Source organism: Phocoena phocoena, chromosome 2 (genome assembly GCF_963924675.1).
Source record: "Phocoena phocoena chromosome 2, mPhoPho1.1, whole genome shotgun sequence".
NCBI classification, from domain to species: Eukaryota; Metazoa; Chordata; class Mammalia; order Artiodactyla; family Phocoenidae; genus Phocoena; species Phocoena phocoena.
The window spans coordinates 170,695,791-170,714,498 of record NC_089220.1 but is presented as its reverse complement, the minus strand read 5'-3'; the positions used below and the strand labels follow the sequence as shown (position 1 = coordinate 170,714,498).

The following is an 18,708-nucleotide window of genomic DNA, read 5'->3' as shown; positions in this document are numbered from 1 at the left end:
TAGGTATTTAACATAAACTTAATAGCAGTTTTCTGTCCTTCTGGGACAAAATAAATTGAGGACTTGGAAGTCCAAAGAGCTTTGAGATTGCAGAAGGATAGAAATTCCCAGCTGGGGAAGGAGGACATAGCAATGACTAATCATGTTTCACTCTTTTCTTTACAAGCAACTACAAGAGGCATTTCTCCTGGGACTTAGTATCCAGGTAATTGGGCTTCTTCCAAAAGTCCATTTCATTTGTACTGTGAGGATGCCAAAGTCTAGTAAGTGACTGAATCTTCCTCTACAAGAGCCAATATTACATGTGTCTGGGCTATGCTTACCCATCTTTACTATTTTATACCCTGTCTTTTAATCCTGACTCTCTGTTTGCCTTTATTCTCTTGTCCTGTATCCATTGTTTAGAGGAGGGAATAAACACGGGGACAAATAAATAAGAATATGAGCCTCATCTTGACCTGTGTGGCCAGGAGCTTCATTGTCAGAGGTAGACACACTGGATTCTGCAAATACCAGGCTCAGTGCAAGATTTGGTTTTAGGTATAGACAGCCTAGTCACAGCGACAGCCTTCTTTTATCCTATGACAAACCATCTTATGCCAAATCAAAGGTGCTGGCAATGTACACTAGCAGGGTGTTTTACTCAGATTCGTGACAATGTGTCCACACCTCCCACTCACCCCCCCCAACTTCCTCCTCTTACTTTCTTCTTCCTCTTCCTTTCTTCCTCGTCCTTAGCATTTCACCAGAATCTGTATTTGAATAGAACTGTCTCCCGTGGCTGCAGGGAACATGCCGATATTCTCTGAGGGTGGCATTCTGATTCTTGTTTTCCCTGGCTAGAACGCATTGTTACTGGATTTATTCTTACATTACCTTGTGTCTCTGTGGAAGCATTTATTTACCACGTTCTGCAAAGTTCTTGTCTCCAAATAGATTGAAAATGACTCGTAGGCGCATCTTAGTCGTCTCTGTCATCACGGCAGGGCTTGTTCGGTGCTCTGCACAAAGTAGGACCTCAAGTATTGGAGTTGTGATTAATAATACTGTGGTGTCTACGGAGACTTGCTGCTAAGGGGCGCGGGTAATGCCATTGTGACTATTCGGTGAATGTTAATACTTTAGCAAACCTTTTCATAAAGTTGCTTTGGTGGTGAAAAAATTCCAGACCTTTCGCCCATTACCCTACCATTTTTTTTTCTTTTATACATCTTTGTAACTTCCAAAAGAAAAAAAAAAGTTAGAAAAAAGAAAAAGGTCAAAAGGGGCGGAGGTAGGGGAGACTAGCAGCTCAGCTCTCCTTGGGATCTTTACTTATCTACCCTAAGATAATGCATCTGAGCTGTGATCATCAGGGATCGTGGATTTACTCCGTTTGTAGATTACGTATAAATGGAAGCAGGGACTAAGAGTTTTCGAATCTACCACAAGCCTGATACCGTTTTCTCACACAATTCTGACGATTATCCTATAAGGTAGACATTGGGAAGGGAGAAGAAAGAGGAAGAGAAGCAAAAGAAGGCTTGCGGGATCGCAGCTGACAAGCAGGAAGTGGAATGCATCCGATTTCAAAGCCAAGCTCCGCATCCCTGGGTGGAGCCGCCTGTTCTGGGTGCTGTCTTCCTTGGCGTTCTCGTTCCTGCACAGACACGGGCAACTCTTCACCAGAGTGACACCGTGTTGTGTCAGGGTATCCGAGAGGAGCCTCACTCCTCGCGCTGCACCCTAGATTCCTCCACCCGGCCTCCCAGCTCTGAGCGCAGGTAGCCCAATTAGTTGGTTTCACTCCGCAGGTCGCGGGCTGCGGGAACTGACTGGAAACTCCTTGGCGCTGCCCCCCTCCCGCCCCCCGGGCCGAGGGGCTGCTATGATTGGACGTGGCTGCGCCCGGCCGGCCAATGGTGAGGCGGCGGCAGCTTCCCGGAAGTGGCGGCGCGGACGGCGGCGGCTGGGGCTTCCGTTGCTTTCTAGGTTGGGGGCCAGTCCGGCCGGGTGGGCGGACGCAATGAGCTGCTTCGAGGGGCAGATGGCCGAGTATCCAACCATCTCCATAGACCGCTTCGACCGGGAGAACCTGAGGGCCCGCGCCTACTTCCTGTCCCACTGCCACAAAGGTGAGCGAGCGCTGCGCGCCGCCCAGTCCCGGGGAGCCGGGTTGCGCGGGTTCGGGCCCCGCAGTGAGGTCGCCCAGGGGCTGGAGGGAGGGAAGGCGGGGGTCGGGGTCCTTCAGGAGGGAGTTCAGGCTTTGGGAGGCCAGGGGAGAGACTAGAGACTCACCTTGTCCCGGCGGGCTCTTCAGCCCGTCTGACGCTTTAATTCCTCATCGGTACCGCGGGACAGAACAGCGACCCCCAGTTGTCACTGACCCAAGCCACTTTGATCAGGCACAACTATTCGATTTTTGGGGAAGTTCTCCCAAGGCCCAATAGTCAGAGGTTGGCAAGGATTACTTAGTTCTTCCCCCATATCCTCGCGATCATGTTATAAAGACAAGTTTAGATGAAATTGTGCCATACCCGCAGACATTGATTAGCAAGCATGCACGCACTCAAACGTCCTGTCTGTAAGCTCGGCGAAGTGCAAGCTCCGCCTCCTTATAGATGTTCTTTTCCCCTATGAAAGGTTCATTTTGGTCTAGAGGTAGGATGCGGTTTACTTTACAGACAGCCAGGTCAGGCAACCAGAATACCAAGATTTCACAGCTGGAGGCGGTTAGGACTTAAGCTTGGAGCATCACCCCCTAATGATATGGTCCTGAGGCTAGATGCTCCAGGCAAGACTGGAGCGTCTCTAAAACATTTTAGCTGGTCTCCAGAGCTGGAGCACCACTAACTTCACAACCACTGTCCATTTTTAACATCTGGTATGCTGACTGACACATCACTAACTTTACCTATGAAAACAGGGTTAATATTCATTGTGCTAATTAGCACAGCCTTGGGCATTGACCAGAGATGAAGCTTAACTGAAGCGTTCTAGAAGCTGCCTCTTGGAGTGTGGACTCCCAGAGTAGCTTAAGTAGGATGCCCCCAAGCCCTCTTTTGAGGAGTGACTCAGATACATATTCACGTATATATCACACGGTGTGATTTTAAAGTAAATTACAGATATCAAAACATGCCCTTCATCACACAGTTGGTGTGAAGATCAGCTGTTGTCTTGTGTGTGGAATCACTCACTTTAACCTGGTGTAAATCATTGAAATTTCTGCTTTTGGGAAATGGCTCTGCTTTCTGGTTCTAAGTCCCTAATTCTCTCTCTTTAATGATGAAAATCTGGACCTCCTCTATCAATTTGCTAAAAAAGCACATGAGCCTCTGTGAGGGTCTTTCTGCTTCTTTTTGAGGACAATATTTTTGTTTTTGTCTTGTTTTTCATTGAGAAGCCACTGGTGGAGGAGGATATTTTTACCTTTTGTGTTGAGTCTGCCAGCATTTCTGAACTCACATGTGGTGGCCACAATTAAAGAATGGATTTGGGGCTTGGCCTTCATGTTTTGGAGTAGTGAGTTTGGAGAATGAGTTCATCTAGAGGAATTTGTTCATTTGTTTTTGTATTTGTGTATTTATATTATTTATTGATTTTACTTTTTAAATTGAAGTGTAATTGTGAAGGCAGCGTCATTAGTTTGTACATTAAGCAAGACTCTCTCCTGTCCAGCAGTGTATACTAACTTTTCCTGCGCTCTAATCCCACGTGGGTCTGTCTTCCCAATGAGGAGGTAAACTGATCAAGGGCAAGAACTCAACTTCTGCTTTCTGAGGTTTGCCACATTACCTACTGGTGGTTTTTAACCTTTCTGGGAAACAAGACTTCTTTGGATGTGCCATGGACTGAATTGTGTCCCCCCCCAATTCATATGTTGAATCCCTAACCCCCAGTGTGACTGTATTTGGAGAAAGGGCTTTTAGGAGGTGATTAAGGTTAAATGAGGTCATAGGGGTGGGGTCCTAATTTGATAGGATCGGTGGCCTTCGAAGAAAAGGAAGAGAGATCTCTCTCTCTCCACATACACACTGAGGAGAGGCCATGTGAGCACACAGCAAGAAGGTGGCTATTTATAAGGCAGGAGAGGCCTTACCAGAAACCAACCTTGGCACCTTGATCTTGGACTTTAGCTTCCAGAACTGTTAGAAATACATTCTGTTTAAGCTACCCTGCCTGAGCTGACTAATACAGAATATCTGACAAGGTCCATGGACTCTTGTTAAAAAAAAAAGCACATGAACATGTTAACATCACAGTTCGATAAAAGTTGAGGTGGGCCATGGACCCGCTTGATGCCTCTTTATGGCCCATCTGGAACCCAGTGCTGTGCTCAGGGCAGACTTGACTAAGCACCAGTGAGGCCTGGAGGACACGAGGGGACCCGTGGCCCGAGATAGTGGCCCAGCGTGGGGGAGGACCCCTTCCGGAGACCACTTAAGATGATTTATTCTGGTCAAGGAAAAGGAAAAAGGCCCTGGAAGGGAGATGCTGGGTGCAGTCCTAGCATCACAAAGTAATCTCCCCAGATTCCCTTGACTGGGGTGGTGGGCGGGGTTGTCTTGATGGGACAGGTTGCTGCGCCCTGAGGTAGTTTGGAAGCCTGGAGCAGAGTCCTGAGTCAGCCTTGTGTTTGCCGTGACTGAGACTCTCTGGAAACCCCGATAAGGGAGAGTCCTGCCCTGGGATGCACTCATTGGCCCTAAAAGCATGGACCAGGAGTGACCTGAGGAGATGCACACTGTGAGGGGGCAGGTAGACTGTCCCGGGGCGGCACGTGTTTGGTCAATGTCGCCCACTTGAGGTGTGGTGACGGCCTTGTTTTCAAGAGTTAAGGATTGTCACGTATAAATTTGAGGGCACGTGTGTTGGTGGTAATTAGGATAATTAGATTTTCTTCTTGTGGGTTATTGTTAGGCTGTTTAACATTGTCTCCCCATCAACCCAGCTGGACTGCCTTTGCCGTTTGCCTTCATCAAGGGTGATAACAGGCAGTGTTTACATAAATTAATCAAAATGCAAGTGAAAGTCATTTTTGGTAAATGATTTGAGGAGGAAAAGACTTTCAAAATAATCTACTTGGTTATAGTTTTTTTTTTTTAAGTAAAATTAACTTTCCAGCAGCATTTATGTATTAATCTTAAAAGAGCGGGGAAAAAGTTATATAGAGAAAATAATTTTGTATAATTAGCTTTAAACTTTTAAACTTATTATCAGTTTTTAGAAAACATATAATGAAGATTGTTAATTCATGGTGAGACAGCAGTTTTCATGGCTGAATAATATTTCATTGTGCATATATACCACATCTTCTTTATGCATTCATTCATTGATGGACACTTAGGTTGTTTCCATGTCTTGGCTATTGTAAATAATGCTTCAGTGAACCTGGGGGTGCAGATATCTTTTTGAGTTAGTGTTTTTGTTTTCTTTAGTTAAATACCCGGACGTGGAATTGCTGGATCATATGGTAGTTCTGTTTTTAATTTTTTGAGGAACCTCCATACTGTTTTCCATAGTGGCTGCACCAATTTACATTCCTACCAACAGTGCACAAGGGTCCCCATTTCTCCACAGCCTTTTCAACATTTGTTATTTTTCTTTTTGATAATAGCCAGTCTAATGGGTGTGAGGTGGTATCTCATTGTGGTTTTGATTTTCCTGATGATTAATGATGTGGAACATCTTTTCATGTGCCCGTTGGCCATCTGTATGTCTTGGGGAAAATGTCTATTCAGATCTGCCCATTAAAAAAATCAGATTGTTTTTTTGCTGTTGAGTTATGAGTTCTTTATATATTTTGGATATTAGTCCCTTATCAGATACATGATTTGCAAATGTTTTCTCCTATTCAGTAGGTTTTTTCATTTCGTTGATGCTTTCCTTTGCTGTGCAAAAACTTTTTAATTTGATGTCCTTTGCTTAGTTTTGCTTTTGGTGTCAGATTCAAAAGATCACCACTAAGACCTATGTCAAGGAGCTTACTGCCTGTTTTCTTCTAGAAATTTTATGGTTTCAGATCTTAGATTCAAGTCTTTAATCTATTTTGAGTTAATTTTTGTATGGTATAAGATAATGGTTAGGTTTCATTCTTTTGCATGTGGCTGTCCAGTTTTCCTACCACCATTTATTGAAGAGACTGTCCTTTCCCCATCATATATTCTTGGTTTCTTTATCATATATTCTCAGTAATTGACACTATATGTGTGGCCTTATTTCTGGGCTTCCTATTCTGTTCTGTTGATCTATGTGTTTTTATGCCAGTACCATACTGTTTTAATTACTATACATTTGAAACAATACATTTTGTAACCAGGGAGCATGTCTCCAGTTTTGTTTTTTTTCAAGATTGCTTTGGCTATTTGGGGTTCTTTTGTGGTTCTATAAAAATTTTATGATTATTTGTTCTGTTTCTATGAAAAATGCCATTGGAATTTTGATATGGGTTGCACTGAACCTGTTGATTGCTTTGGGTAGTATGGACAATTTAACAGTATTGATTCTTTCAATCTGTGAGCATGGAATAGCTTTACATTTATTTGTCATCAATTTCTTTTATTAATGCTTGTAGTTTTCAATATACTGGTCTTTACTTCCTTGGTTAAATTTATTCCTACATATTTTATTCTTTTTGATGTAGCTGTGAATGGGATCGTTTTCTTAATTTCTCTTTCTGATGGTTATTTGTGTGTAGAAATGCAGCAGACTTCTGTATGTTGATATCCTGCAACTTTACTGAATTCCTTTATTCTAACAGTTTTTTGTTTTTAATAGATTTTTATTGGAGTATAATTGCTTCACAATACTGTGTTAGTTTCTGTTGCACAACAAAGAGAATCAGCCATGTGCATACACACGTCCCCATATCCCCTCCCTCTTGAGCCTCCCTCCCACCCTTCCTATCCCACCCCTCTAGGTCATCGCAAAGCACCAAGCTGACCTCCCTGTGCTATGCTGCTGCTTCCCACTAGCTAACTATTTTACATTCGGTAGTGTATATATGTTGTTTTTTTTTTTTTAACTTTAGAATTTTATTTTTTTACACAGCAGGTTCTTATTAGTTATCCATTTTATACATATTAGTGTATATATGTCAATCCCAATCTCCCAATTCGGTAGTATATATATGTTGATGCTACTCTGACTTTGCCCCAGCTTCACCCTTCCACCCTATGTCCTCAAGTTCATTCTCTATGTCTACATCTTTATTGCTGCCCTGCCACTAGGTTCATCAGTACTGGTTTTTTAGATTCCACATATATGCGTTAGCATGTGGTATTTGTTTTTCTGTTTCTGACTTACTTCACTCTGTATGACAGACTTAGGTCCATCCACCTCACCACAAATAACTCAATTTTGTTTCTTATGGCTGAGTGAGATTCTATTGTATATAGGTACCACATTTTCTTTATCCATTCGTCTGTCAATGGACACCTAGGTTGCTTCCTAGTCCTGGCTATTGTAAATAGTGCTGCAGTGTGGTACATGACTATTTTTGAATTATGGTTTTCTCAGGGTATATACCCAATAGTGGGATTGCTGGGTCGTATGGTAGTTCTATTTTTAGTTTTTTAAGGAACCTCCATCCTGTTTTCCATAGTGGTTGTGTCAATTTACATACCCACCAACAGTGCAGGAGGGTTCCCTTTTCACCACACCCTTTCCAGCATTTATTGTTTCTAGATTTTTTGACAATGGCCATTCTGACCAGCATGAGGGGATACCTCACTGTAGTTTTGATTTGCGTTTCTCTGATAATTAGAGATGTTGAGCATCTTTTCATTTGCCTCTTGACCATCTGTATGTCTTCTTTGCTGAAATGTCTGTTTAGGTCTTCTGCCCATTTTTTAACTGGATTGTTTGTTTTTTTGATATTGAGCTCCATGAGCTGTATGTATATTCTGGAGATTAATCCTTTGTCTGTTGTTTTCATTTGCAAATATTTTCTCCCATTCTGAGGGTTGTCTTTATGTCTTGTTTATGGTTTTCTTTGCTGTGCAAAAGCTTTTAAGTTTAATAAAGTCCTATTTATTTATTTTTGTTTTTATTTCCATTACTGTAAGAGGTGGGTCAAAAAAGATCTTGCTGTGGTTTATGTCAAAGAGTGTTTTTCCTATGGCTTCCTCTAAGAGTTTTATAGTGTCTGGTCTTACATTTAGGTCTTTAATCCATTTGGAATTTATTTTTGTCTCTGGTGTTAGGTAGTGTTCTAATTTCATTCTTTTACATGTAGCTGTCCAGTTTTCCCAGCACCACTTATTGAAGAGGCTGTCTTCTCTCCATTGTATGTTCTTGCCTCCTTTGTCGTAAATTAGGTGACCATATGTGTGTGGGTTTATCTCTGGGCATTCTATCCTGTACATTGATCTATATTTCTGTTTTTGTGCCAGTACCAAACTGTCTTGATTACTATAGCTTTGTAGTATAGTTTGAGGTCGGGGAGCCTGATTCCTCCGACTCCATTTTTCTTTCTCAAGATTGCTTTGGCTATTTGGGGTCTTTTGTGTTTCCATACGAACTGTAAATTTTTAAAATAATTCTGTGAAGAATGCCATTGGTAGTTTGATGGGGATTGCATTGAATCTGTAGATTGCTTTGGGTTGTGTAGTCATTTTCACAATATTGATTCTTCCAATCCAAGAACATGGTATCTTTCTCCATCTGTTTTATGTCATATTTGATTTCTTTCATCAGTGTTTTATAGTTTTCTGAGTACAAGTCTTTTGCCTCCTTAGGCAGGTTTATTCCTAAGTATTTTATTTTTTTGTTGAAATGGTAAATGGGAGTGTTTCCTTAATTTCTCTTTCTGATTTTTCATTGTTGATGTATAGGAATGCAAGAGATTTCTGTGCATTAATTTTGTATCCTGCAACCTTGCCAAATTCATTGATTAGTTCTAGTAGTTTTCTGGTGGCATCTTGAGGATTTTCTATGTATAGTGTCATGTCATTGGCAAACAGTGACAGTTTTACTTCCTTTCAAATTTATTCCTTTTATTTCTTTTTCTTCTCTGATTGCTGTGGCTAGGACTTCCAAAAGTATGTTGAATAAGAGTGGTGAGAGTGGACATCCTTGTCTTATTCCGGATCTTAGTGGAAATGCTTTCAGTTTTTCACCATCGAGTATGATGTTGGCTGTGGGTTTGTCATATGTGGCGTTTATTATGTTGAGGTAGGTTCCCTCTATGCCCACTTTCTGGAGAGTTTTTATCATAAATTGGTGTTGAATTTTGTCAAAAGCTTTTTCTGCACTTATTGAGATGATCATATGGTTTTTATTCCTTAATTTGTTAATGTGGTGTATCACGTTGATTGATTTGCGTACATCGAAGAATCCTTGCATCCCTGGGATAAATCCCACTTGATCATGGTGTATGATCCTCTTTATGTGCTGTTGGATTCTCTTTGCTAGTATTTTGTTCAGGATTTTTGCATCTATGTTCATTAGGGATATTGGTCTATAATTTTCTTTGTTTGTGATATCTTCTTCTGGTTTTGGTATCAAGGTGATGGTGGCTTCGTACAATGTATGTGGGAGTGTCCCTCCCTCTGCAACTTTTTGGAAGAGTTTAAGAAGGATCGGTGTTAACTCTTCACTAAATGTTTGATAGAATTCGCCTGTGAAGCCATCTGGTCCTGGACTTTTGTTTGTTAGAAGATTTTTAATTACAGTTTCAATTTCATTACTTGTGATAGGTCTGTATGTATTTTCTAATTCGTCCTTTTTCAGCCTTGGAAAATTGTACCTTTCCAAGAATTTGTCCATTTCTTTGTGGTTGTCCATTTTATTGGCATATAGTTGTTTGTAGTAGTCTCTTATAATCCTTTGTATTTCTGCAGTGTCACTTGTGATTTCTCCTTTTTCATTTCTAATTTTATTGATTTGCGTCCTCTGCCTTTTTTTCCTTGATGAGTCTGGCTAAGGGTTTCTCAATTTTTTTTATCTTCTCAAAGAACCAGCTTTTAGTTTTATTGATCTTTGCTATTGTTTTCTTCATTTCTATTTCATTATTTCTGCTCTGATCTTTATGATTTCTTTCCTTATACTGACTTTGGGTTTTCCTTGTTCTTCTTTCTCGAGTTGTTTTAAGTGTAGGGTTAGATTATTTATTTGAGAGTTTTCTTGTTTCTTGAGGTGAGATTGAATTGCTCTCAACTTCCCTCTTAGTACTGCTTTTGCTGCGTCCCATAGGTTTTGGGTCATTGTGTTTTCGCTGTCATTTGTTTCTAGGTATTTTTTAATTTCTTCTGTGATGTCTTGGTTATTTAGTAGTGTACTGTTTAGCCTCCATGTATTTGTGTTTTTTACAGTTTTTTTCCTGTAATTGATTTCCAATCTCATAGTGTTGTGGTCAGAAAAGATGCTTGAACTATTTCAATTTTCTTAAGTTTTCCGAGGCTTGATTTGTCACCCAAGATGTGATCCATCCTGGAGAATGTTCCATGTGCACTTGAGAAGAAAGTGTATTCTGCCACTTTTGGGTGGAATGTTCTATAAATATCAATTAGATCTATCTGATATATTGTGTCATTTAAAGCTTGTGTTTTCTTACTTATTTTCTGTTTGGATGATCTGTCCATTGGTGTAAGTGGGGTGTTAAAGTCCCCTACTGTTAACGTGTTACTGTCTATTTCTCCTTTCATGGTTGTTAGCATTTGCCTTATGTATTGAGATGCTCCTGTGTTGTGTGCATATACGTTTATAATTGTTATGTCTTCTTCTTGGATTGATCCTTTGATCAGTATGTAGTGTCCCTCCTTATCTCTTGTAACAGTCTTTATTTTAAAGTCTATTTTATCTGATACAAGTATTGCTACTCTAGCTTTCTTTTGATTTCCATTTGCATGGAATATCTTTTTCCATCCCTTCACTTTCAGTCCATATATGTCCCTAGGTCTGAAGTGGGTCTCTTGTAGACAGCATATATATGGATCTTGTTTTTGTATCCATTCAGCCAGTCTGTGTCTTTTGGTTGGGGCATTTAATCCATTTACATTCAAGGTTGTTATCAATATGTATGTTCCTATTACCATTTTCTTAATTGTTTTGGATTTGTTTTTGTGGGTCATTTTCTTCTTTTGTGTTTCCTGCTTAGAGAAGTTTCTTTAGCATTTATTGTAAAGCTGGTTTGGTGGTGCTGAATTCTCTTAGCTTTTGCCTGTCTGATAACCTTTTCACTTCTCCATCGAATCTGAATGAGATCCTTGCTGGATAGAGTAATCTTGGTTGTAGGTTTTTCTCTTTCATCACTTTAAGTATATCCTGCCACTGCCTTCTGGCTGCAGAGTTTCTGCTGAAAAATCAGCTGATAACCTCATGGAGATTCCTTTGTATGTTATTTTTTGTTTTTCCATTGCTGCTTTTAATATTTTTTCTTTGAATTTAATTTTTGTTAGTTTGATTAATATGTGTCTTGGTGTGTTTCTCCTAGGGTTTATCCTGTACGGGACTCCCTGTGCTTCCTGGACTTGGGTGACTATTTCCTTTCCCTGTTAGGGAAGTTTTCAACTATAATCTGTTCAAATATTTTCTCAGACCCTTTCTTTTTCTCTTCTTCTTCTGGGACCCCTATAATTTGAATGTCGGTGTGTTTAGGGTTGTCCCAGAGGCCTCTGAGATTGTCCTCAATTCTTTTCATTCTTTTTTCTTTATTCTGCTCCTCGGCAGTTATTTCCACCAATTTGTCTTCCAGCTCGCCTATTCGTTCTTCTGCCTCCGTTATTCTGTTATTGATTCCTTCTAGTGTATTTTTTATTTCAGTTATTGTGTTGTTTATCTCTGTTTGTTTGTTCTTTAGTTCTTCTAGATCTTTGGTAAACATTTCTTGTATTTTCTTGATCCATGCCTCCATTCTATTTCCGAGATTCTGGATCATCTTTCCTGTCATTACTCTGAATTCTTGTTCTGGTAGGTTGCCTATTTCCTCTTCATTTATTTGGTCTTGTAGGTTTTTACCTTTCTCCTTCATCTGTGACATATTTGTGTGCTGTCTCATTTTTTTTTTTTTTTTTTTCCGAGTGGGATTGTGTTCTTGTCTTACTGGTTGTTTGGCCTGCGGCTTCCAACACTGGAGTCTGTAGGCTATTGGGTAGAGCTGGATCTTGGTGCTGAGATGAGGAACGCCATGAGCCCTCACTCTGATGAATATTCCCTGGGGTCTGAGGTGCTCTGTTAGTCCAGTGGTTCAGACTTGAAGCTCCCACTGCAGGAGCTTGGGCCCGACCCTGGGCTTGTGATCCAAGATCCCGCAAGCTGCATGGGGTGGCAAAAAAAAAAAAAAGAGAACAATAACAAAGTAAAAAATAAAATTAGACTAGGAAACTAACAGATATGTTAGAAAGAATATAAAAATAAAAATATAGATGAATCAACTGGAAGGTACATCAGTACCACAATAGTAAAAAAAGAGGAGGAGGGAAAAGAAGAAAAAAGGGGGGAAGGCCTTGGCTGTGGAGGGCGGGGCCTAAGCAAGGGCGAGGTTTGGGTGGTGTGCGGGGTCTATGCTCAGGACCCACAGGGCTGGAAAAGGCCCTGGGGGCCGTGTGGGGTGGGGCTTAGTCTCAAGGAATAGAAAGGGCCCAGGCGTGCCCCTCACCCCTGGTCTCAGAGGGCAGGGGACCTCACCTGGGAGCCCAGCAGGCTTCCTGGGCTCTAGTGGGCAGGGCAATCACCCTCCGCTCCTCTCCTGCTCCTCCTGGATGACCCCTCCCACCTGCCTCTCCTGATCTCCCCAGCCTCCCTCCTATGCCTCCAGGACCCACGTGGCCTGGATCTGGCTTTTGGGGGGGTGGGTACTGGTTTGGGAGCTCAGCAGGCTCCCTGGCCCAAGTGGGCCAGGCGATTGCCCTCCACTCCTCTCCCGCTCTTCCCAGAGGGCCCCTCCCTCCTGCCTCTCCTGATCTCCCTGGCCTCTGGGGCACTGATCCTGTCTGGCATCCACTTCTCCTCCCCACTCAGTCCCCCTACATCCTACCGGTTCACTTTGGGGTTCCTCCCGTCTCCTTGGGCGTCAGAGTCCCCCACCCACGGCCTTCAGGAACCCTAGTTGTGGGGAGATGCTAACTCTGCGTTTTCCCACACTGCCATCTTGACCAGTATTCCTCTAACAGTTTTTTGATGGAGTCTTTAGGGTTTTCTATATATGTATCATGTTGTCTGTAAATAGTGCCAGTTTTACTTCTTCCTTTCAACTTTGCATGCTTTTTATTTCTTTTTCTTGCCTAATTCCTATGGCTGGGATTTATAATATTATGTTGAATAAAAGGGCAAGAATGGGTGTTCTTGTCTTATTTCTGATCTTAGAGAAATAGCTTTCAGCTTTTCACCACTGATTATGATGTTTGCTGAGAGCTTGTCACATATGGCCTTTATTATATTGAAGTTTGTTCCCTCTATACCTGATTTATTGAGAGTTTTTATCATAAATGGATGTCAAGTTTTGTCCAGTGCTTTTTGTGCATCTGTTGAGATGATTATATGGTTTTTTATCCTTCATTTTGTTCATGTGATTATAACATTGACTGATTTGTGGATGTTGAACCAAATTTGCATCCCTGGAATAAATCCCACTAAATCATGGTGTATGATCCTTTTAATGTGTTGTGGAATTCTGTTTGCTAATATCTTGTTGAGGATTTTTTTCATCTGTGTTCATCAGGGATATTGGTCTGTAATTTGTGTGATGTCCTTGTCTGGTTTTGGTATCAGGGTAATGCTAGCCTCATAAATTGAGTTCTTTGAATGTTTGTAGAATTCACTAGCAAAGCCATCTGGTCCGGGACTTTTGTTTGTTGGATTTTTAAAGTTACTGATATTAGTAGAGATATTTAGTATCCTTACTAGTTATCAGTCTATTCCGATTTTCTGTTTCACCATGATTCAGTCTTGATAGGTTGTATGTTTCTAAGAATTTATCCATTTCTTCTAGGTTGTCCACTTTGTTGGTGTATAATTGTTCATAGTAGTCTCTTACCCTTTCGTTTCCGTTTTAAGAGTTGTAATAGCTCCTCTTTCATTTCTGATTTTATTTATTTGAGTCCTATCTCTCCCTCCCTCCCTCCCTCCCTCCCTCCCTCCCTCCCTCCCTCCCTCCCTCTCTCTCTCTCTCTCTCTCTCTCTCTCTCTCTCTCTCCCCCCACTTCTCCTTTGTTGCTTAGTCTAGCAAAGGCTTGTCAATTTTGTTTACCTTTTCAAAGAACCAGCTCTTAGTTTCACAACTTAGTTTCTCTGTTGTCTTTTTAGTCTGTTTTTAATTTAATTTTGTTCTAATCTTGGTTATTTCCTTCCTTCTGCTAATTTTGGGCTTTGTTTGTTCTTCTTTTTCTAGTTTCTTGAGTTGTAAAGTTAGGTTGGTTATTTGAGATTTTTCTTGTTTCTTGAGGTAGGCATTTGTCTCTTGACCTTCCCCCTTAGAACTGCTTTTGCTGCAACCCACAAATTTTGGTATGTTTTATTTCCATTCTCAGTCGTCTCAAGGTATTTTAAAATTTCTCTTTTGATTTATTCTTTGACCCATTGGTTGTTCAGTAGCATGTTGTTTAATCTCTACTTATTTGTGAATTTTCCAGTTTTCTTCTTGTAATTAATTTTAGTTTCATACCATTGTAGTTGGAAAAGATGCTTGATATGATTTTAATCATCTTAAATTTATTGAGACTCATTTTGTGGTCTAATATATGGTCTATCCTGGAAAATGTTCCATGTGCACTTGAGAAGATTGTGTGTTCTGTTGCCTTTGCATGAAGCGTTCTTTATATATTTGTGAAGTTCATCTGATCTTATGTTTAGGTCCAATGTTTTGTTACTGATTTTCTGACTGAATGATCCATCCATTGACTTAAGTGCGGTATTAAAGTCCCCTGCTCTTACTGTATTGCTGTCTATTTCCCCTTTTAAGTCTGTTAATATTTGCTTTTTGTATTTAGATGTTCCTCTGTTGGGTGCATAAATGTTTACAAACGTTATATCCTCTTGTTGGATGGACCCAACAAGAGGATATAACATTTGTAAATATTACATTATCATATGTAATATGATAATGTCTCTTATTAGAGTCTTTGTTTTAAAGTCTGTTTTGTCTAAGTATAGTTACTCCAGCTTTCTTTTGGTTTTTATTTGGAATCAGGATAATTAGAATTGGTTTGATTTAACTAAGCAATTTCAAAATGTTTGGTTCTTGTTATCTGGGCTTTTGCATGCTAAAGATTCAAAATGTAATATTATAATGCACTATATATTTAATGTACCATTTGGTTTAAATGTTACCTTTCTTTAAAAGTCACCTTTCTGTGTTTGTTAATTTGGCAAGCTGTGGAGCAAGCCTCTGTGGGTAGCAATAACCCACCTTTCAACACAGCAGTCACAGTAGGCTGAGAAGATAGTGAAACTCTTCTTATTCTGGCCTAAGCCTGAATGGTTTTCTCGAGGATTCCATGGAAGCAAACTTGAATTTCCAGATGGACTAACTTTAGTGACTGGAATTGAAGAGGTCACAGAGAGCATGGTCTGAAGGGTGGTTGGATTGAAATGAAAGAAGAGAGTAAAGGAAAGTGATGGAAGCAGTTCTGAATGAGGTCATGCATTCTTCTGTGGCTACTCTGAGTGATTTAGACTCTGCCCTAAGATGCAGAGGATCATTCTCCTTTTAAATGGCTTCTGTTGGCTCAGAGATGGTCAACTTTTAGTGGTTCTTTTCCTATTTTCAGTGGATTCTTCATCTGCAGAAGCAAGAGCCAGTAGCTCATACAAATCAGTGCTCCTATAAAAGTGAACCTCTCATTTATTTTCTCTTAAAAGGAAGCCTAAAAAGAACAGACAGCTCAGTTTCCTTGGGCCAAGGAATCCTCTGAAAAAAATAATGTATTTATGATTTCTGATTATTTTGTTTTCAGATCACATGAAAGGATTAAGAGCCCCTAGCTTGAAAAGAAGGTTGGAGTGCAGGTAATTTCTTTTCTTTTCTTTTTTAAAATTATCTATTTGGCTGAGCTGGGGCTTAGCTGTGGCATGTGGATCTTTAGTTGCAGCATGTGGGAACTCTTAGTTGTGGCATGTGGAATCTAGTTCCCTGACCAGGGATTGAACCCAGGTCCCCTGCATTGGGAGCGCAGAGCCTTAGCCACTGGACCACCAGGGAGGTCCCCAGGTAATTTCCTTTGCTATTTATTGTGTGTTCTATTTTTTTAAGTAAAAATTTTAATTGAGCTGTAACATCTGCATAGAAAAGTACTTATATCATATGGGAATAGTCTGATGAACTTTTACAAGTGAACACATGTGTAGTGTCTGCCCAGTCCAAGAAATAGAACAGCATCAATATCCTGGGACAGAACCCTGTCCCTCCCCCAGTCAGTCTTCCCCACCCACAGGTACCCTCTCTTCTGACTTTTGTCATCATCGTTTAGCTTTGGTTGTTTTTGAACTTTATTTAAATAGAATCATACTGAATAGACTCTTCTATTTGTTTTCTTTTACTTAACATTATATTTGAATGATTCATCCATGCTATTGGGTGCAGTAATAGTCTGTTCATTTTTATTTCTGTAATAGTGTGTCTGTGTGTGTGCGTAAATGATTGTTCCATTATGAAGAGTCATATAATATTGTTGGATCCTTTCTTAAAGCTGAGTTATTGCATTCTTTTCCTGCAGTCATTGCCTAAGTCAGATTCCAAATTCTCAAGATATATGCAGTTGACCCTTGAACAACACAGTGGTTAGGGGCACCGACCTTCTATGAGGTCAAAAATCCACATATAACTTTATAGTTGGCCCTCCCTATCCTGGTTCCGCATCTGTGGGTTCAACTAACTGCAAATTGTGTAGTACTATGGTACTTATTTAGTGAAGAAAAAAACCCGTGCGTAAGTGGACCCTCACAGTTGAACTCCATGTTGTTCAAGGGTCAACTGTATATAGAAAGGACCCTATTGACTTTTTGACTATTTGATCTTTGACTTAGCAGGCTTCTTTGCTAAGTGATATCAATAGTCTGTGTTTTTGATAATGGTAGCTAATATTTATTAAAAATATATATTCATGGGCTTCCCTGGTGGCGCAGTGGTTGAGAGTCCGCCTGCCGATGCAGGGGACGTGGGTTCGTGCCCCGGTCCGGGAAGATCCCACATGCCACGGAGCAGCTGGGCCCGTGAGCCATGGCCGCTGAGCCTGCGCATCCAGAGCCTGTGCTCCGCAACGGGAGAGGCCACAACAGTGAGAGGCCCGCGTATCGCAAAAAAAAAAAAAAGAAAGAAAAAAAATATATATTCATACTAGATGTTGAAGATACAGTAGTGAGGAAAATAGGCAAAAATCCCTCTCTTCCTGGAGCTGACATTCTCCTTAGAGCCTCTTGATAATCTTTTGAATAGATACTATTATTATTTCTATCTTACAGATGAGGAAACTGAGGAACCAGAAGGGTTAAATTAGTTGCCCAAGGTCACGCAGCCAGTAAGTGGCAGGACCAGGATTCCCACCAGGTCTGTCTGATTTTAGAGCCTATATATTAGTTATCTATTTGCTGCGTAACAAACTACCCCCAAACTCAGTGACTTAAAACAATGCTAATCATGTATTCTGTCTGTTTCTGTGGGTCAGGAGTTCTGACAGGGTACAGTGGGGATGGCTGGTTTCTGCCTGACTGGGTGTCGTATGGGGGCTGACATTACCTGAAGGCTCATTCATTCAATGTCTGACATCTGGGCTGGGGAGACTCAAACAGTTGGGGCACTTTGAGCATCTCTGTCTCTAAAAAGTAGCTCTTCAGCATAGTGGTTTCAGAATAGCAGGACTTCTTAAATGGAAACTAAAAAAAAAGTGTATGTCCCAAGAGAGGGCCAGTGGCAGCCATACTGCCTGGAGATCTAGCCTCGAAAGGCCTGCTGTATTATGTCCATCACATTCTGTTGGCTAAGGCAGTTACAAAGCTCTGTCCGGGTTCAAGGGGAGGTTAACACAGACGCCTCCTGTCAGTGGGAGAATTTCCACGACCACTTTGTAAGAAGATGGTGTGTGGTTAGGGTGTATACGTCAGTGTGGGCATCTCTGGAAAGTATGATCTGCTGTAGACTGCATTCCTAACCTCTGAACTGGAGTGTTGAATTTTTAAAGTTTGTCATGAAGTTGGTTTCTGCCCACTAAACATAAACAGAATGGATTTATATGAAGTAAAAGGCAGACGTCTCCTGTCCCACTTCCCTTTCTGCAGAGGTAGTTTACCATTGGGTGGTATCTCTCCAGGCATACCTGATTGTCTAAAACCCGTGTCTTTAAGATGAGGATGGTGAGGACCAGCCTTTGAGGAGGTCGGAGGACACAGTATTTTCCCTCCTCTGCTTCTTGCCCATCCCTTTATAGTCTCGATGGGACTGAGGTGGGCACTGGAGTATTGGCCTGCCAGCTCAGTTTCTGAATTATTCGAGGCAACTGACATACTTTGAAACATATTTCCTAGTCACCCAGATGTCTCATTCTCGATTTTTTTGGTCTCTTGTTTTCAGCTTGAAGGTGTACTTATACTGTTCGCCTGTTACTAAAGAGCTGTTGTTAACGAGCCCGAGGTACAGATTTTGGGAGAAACGAATTGTAAGTTTTAGTTTTTGAATGACACTAATTCTTTTCAAGTGGGAAATATGTTTTGAGGTGTATTGAGCAAAGCATCGGCATTATTCAAAGCCCGCTTCCTCCACACTGTATGTACCCACAGTAATCACAGTGTTGCCGG

The 18,708-nt window shown here is 41.0% G+C and overlaps 1 protein-coding gene across 1 annotated transcript in view; it reads left to right on the top strand.

Annotated features, from left to right (window-relative positions):
* The first annotated feature begins 1,980 nt into the window (after nucleotides 1-1,980).
* DCLRE1C (DNA cross-link repair 1C) overlaps nucleotides 1,981-18,708 on the top strand; it is a 62,395-nt gene continuing 45,667 nt past the window's right edge. Inside the window, exons 1-3 of the mRNA XM_065900173.1 lie at nucleotides 1,981-2,114; nucleotides 15,876-15,927; nucleotides 18,485-18,569. Coding sequence (XP_065756245.1) covers nucleotides 2,006-2,114; nucleotides 15,876-15,927; nucleotides 18,485-18,569 — 246 coding nt within the window. The 5' untranslated portion in view covers nucleotides 1,981-2,005. The remainder of the gene's footprint in view (nucleotides 2,115-15,875; nucleotides 15,928-18,484; nucleotides 18,570-18,708) is intronic.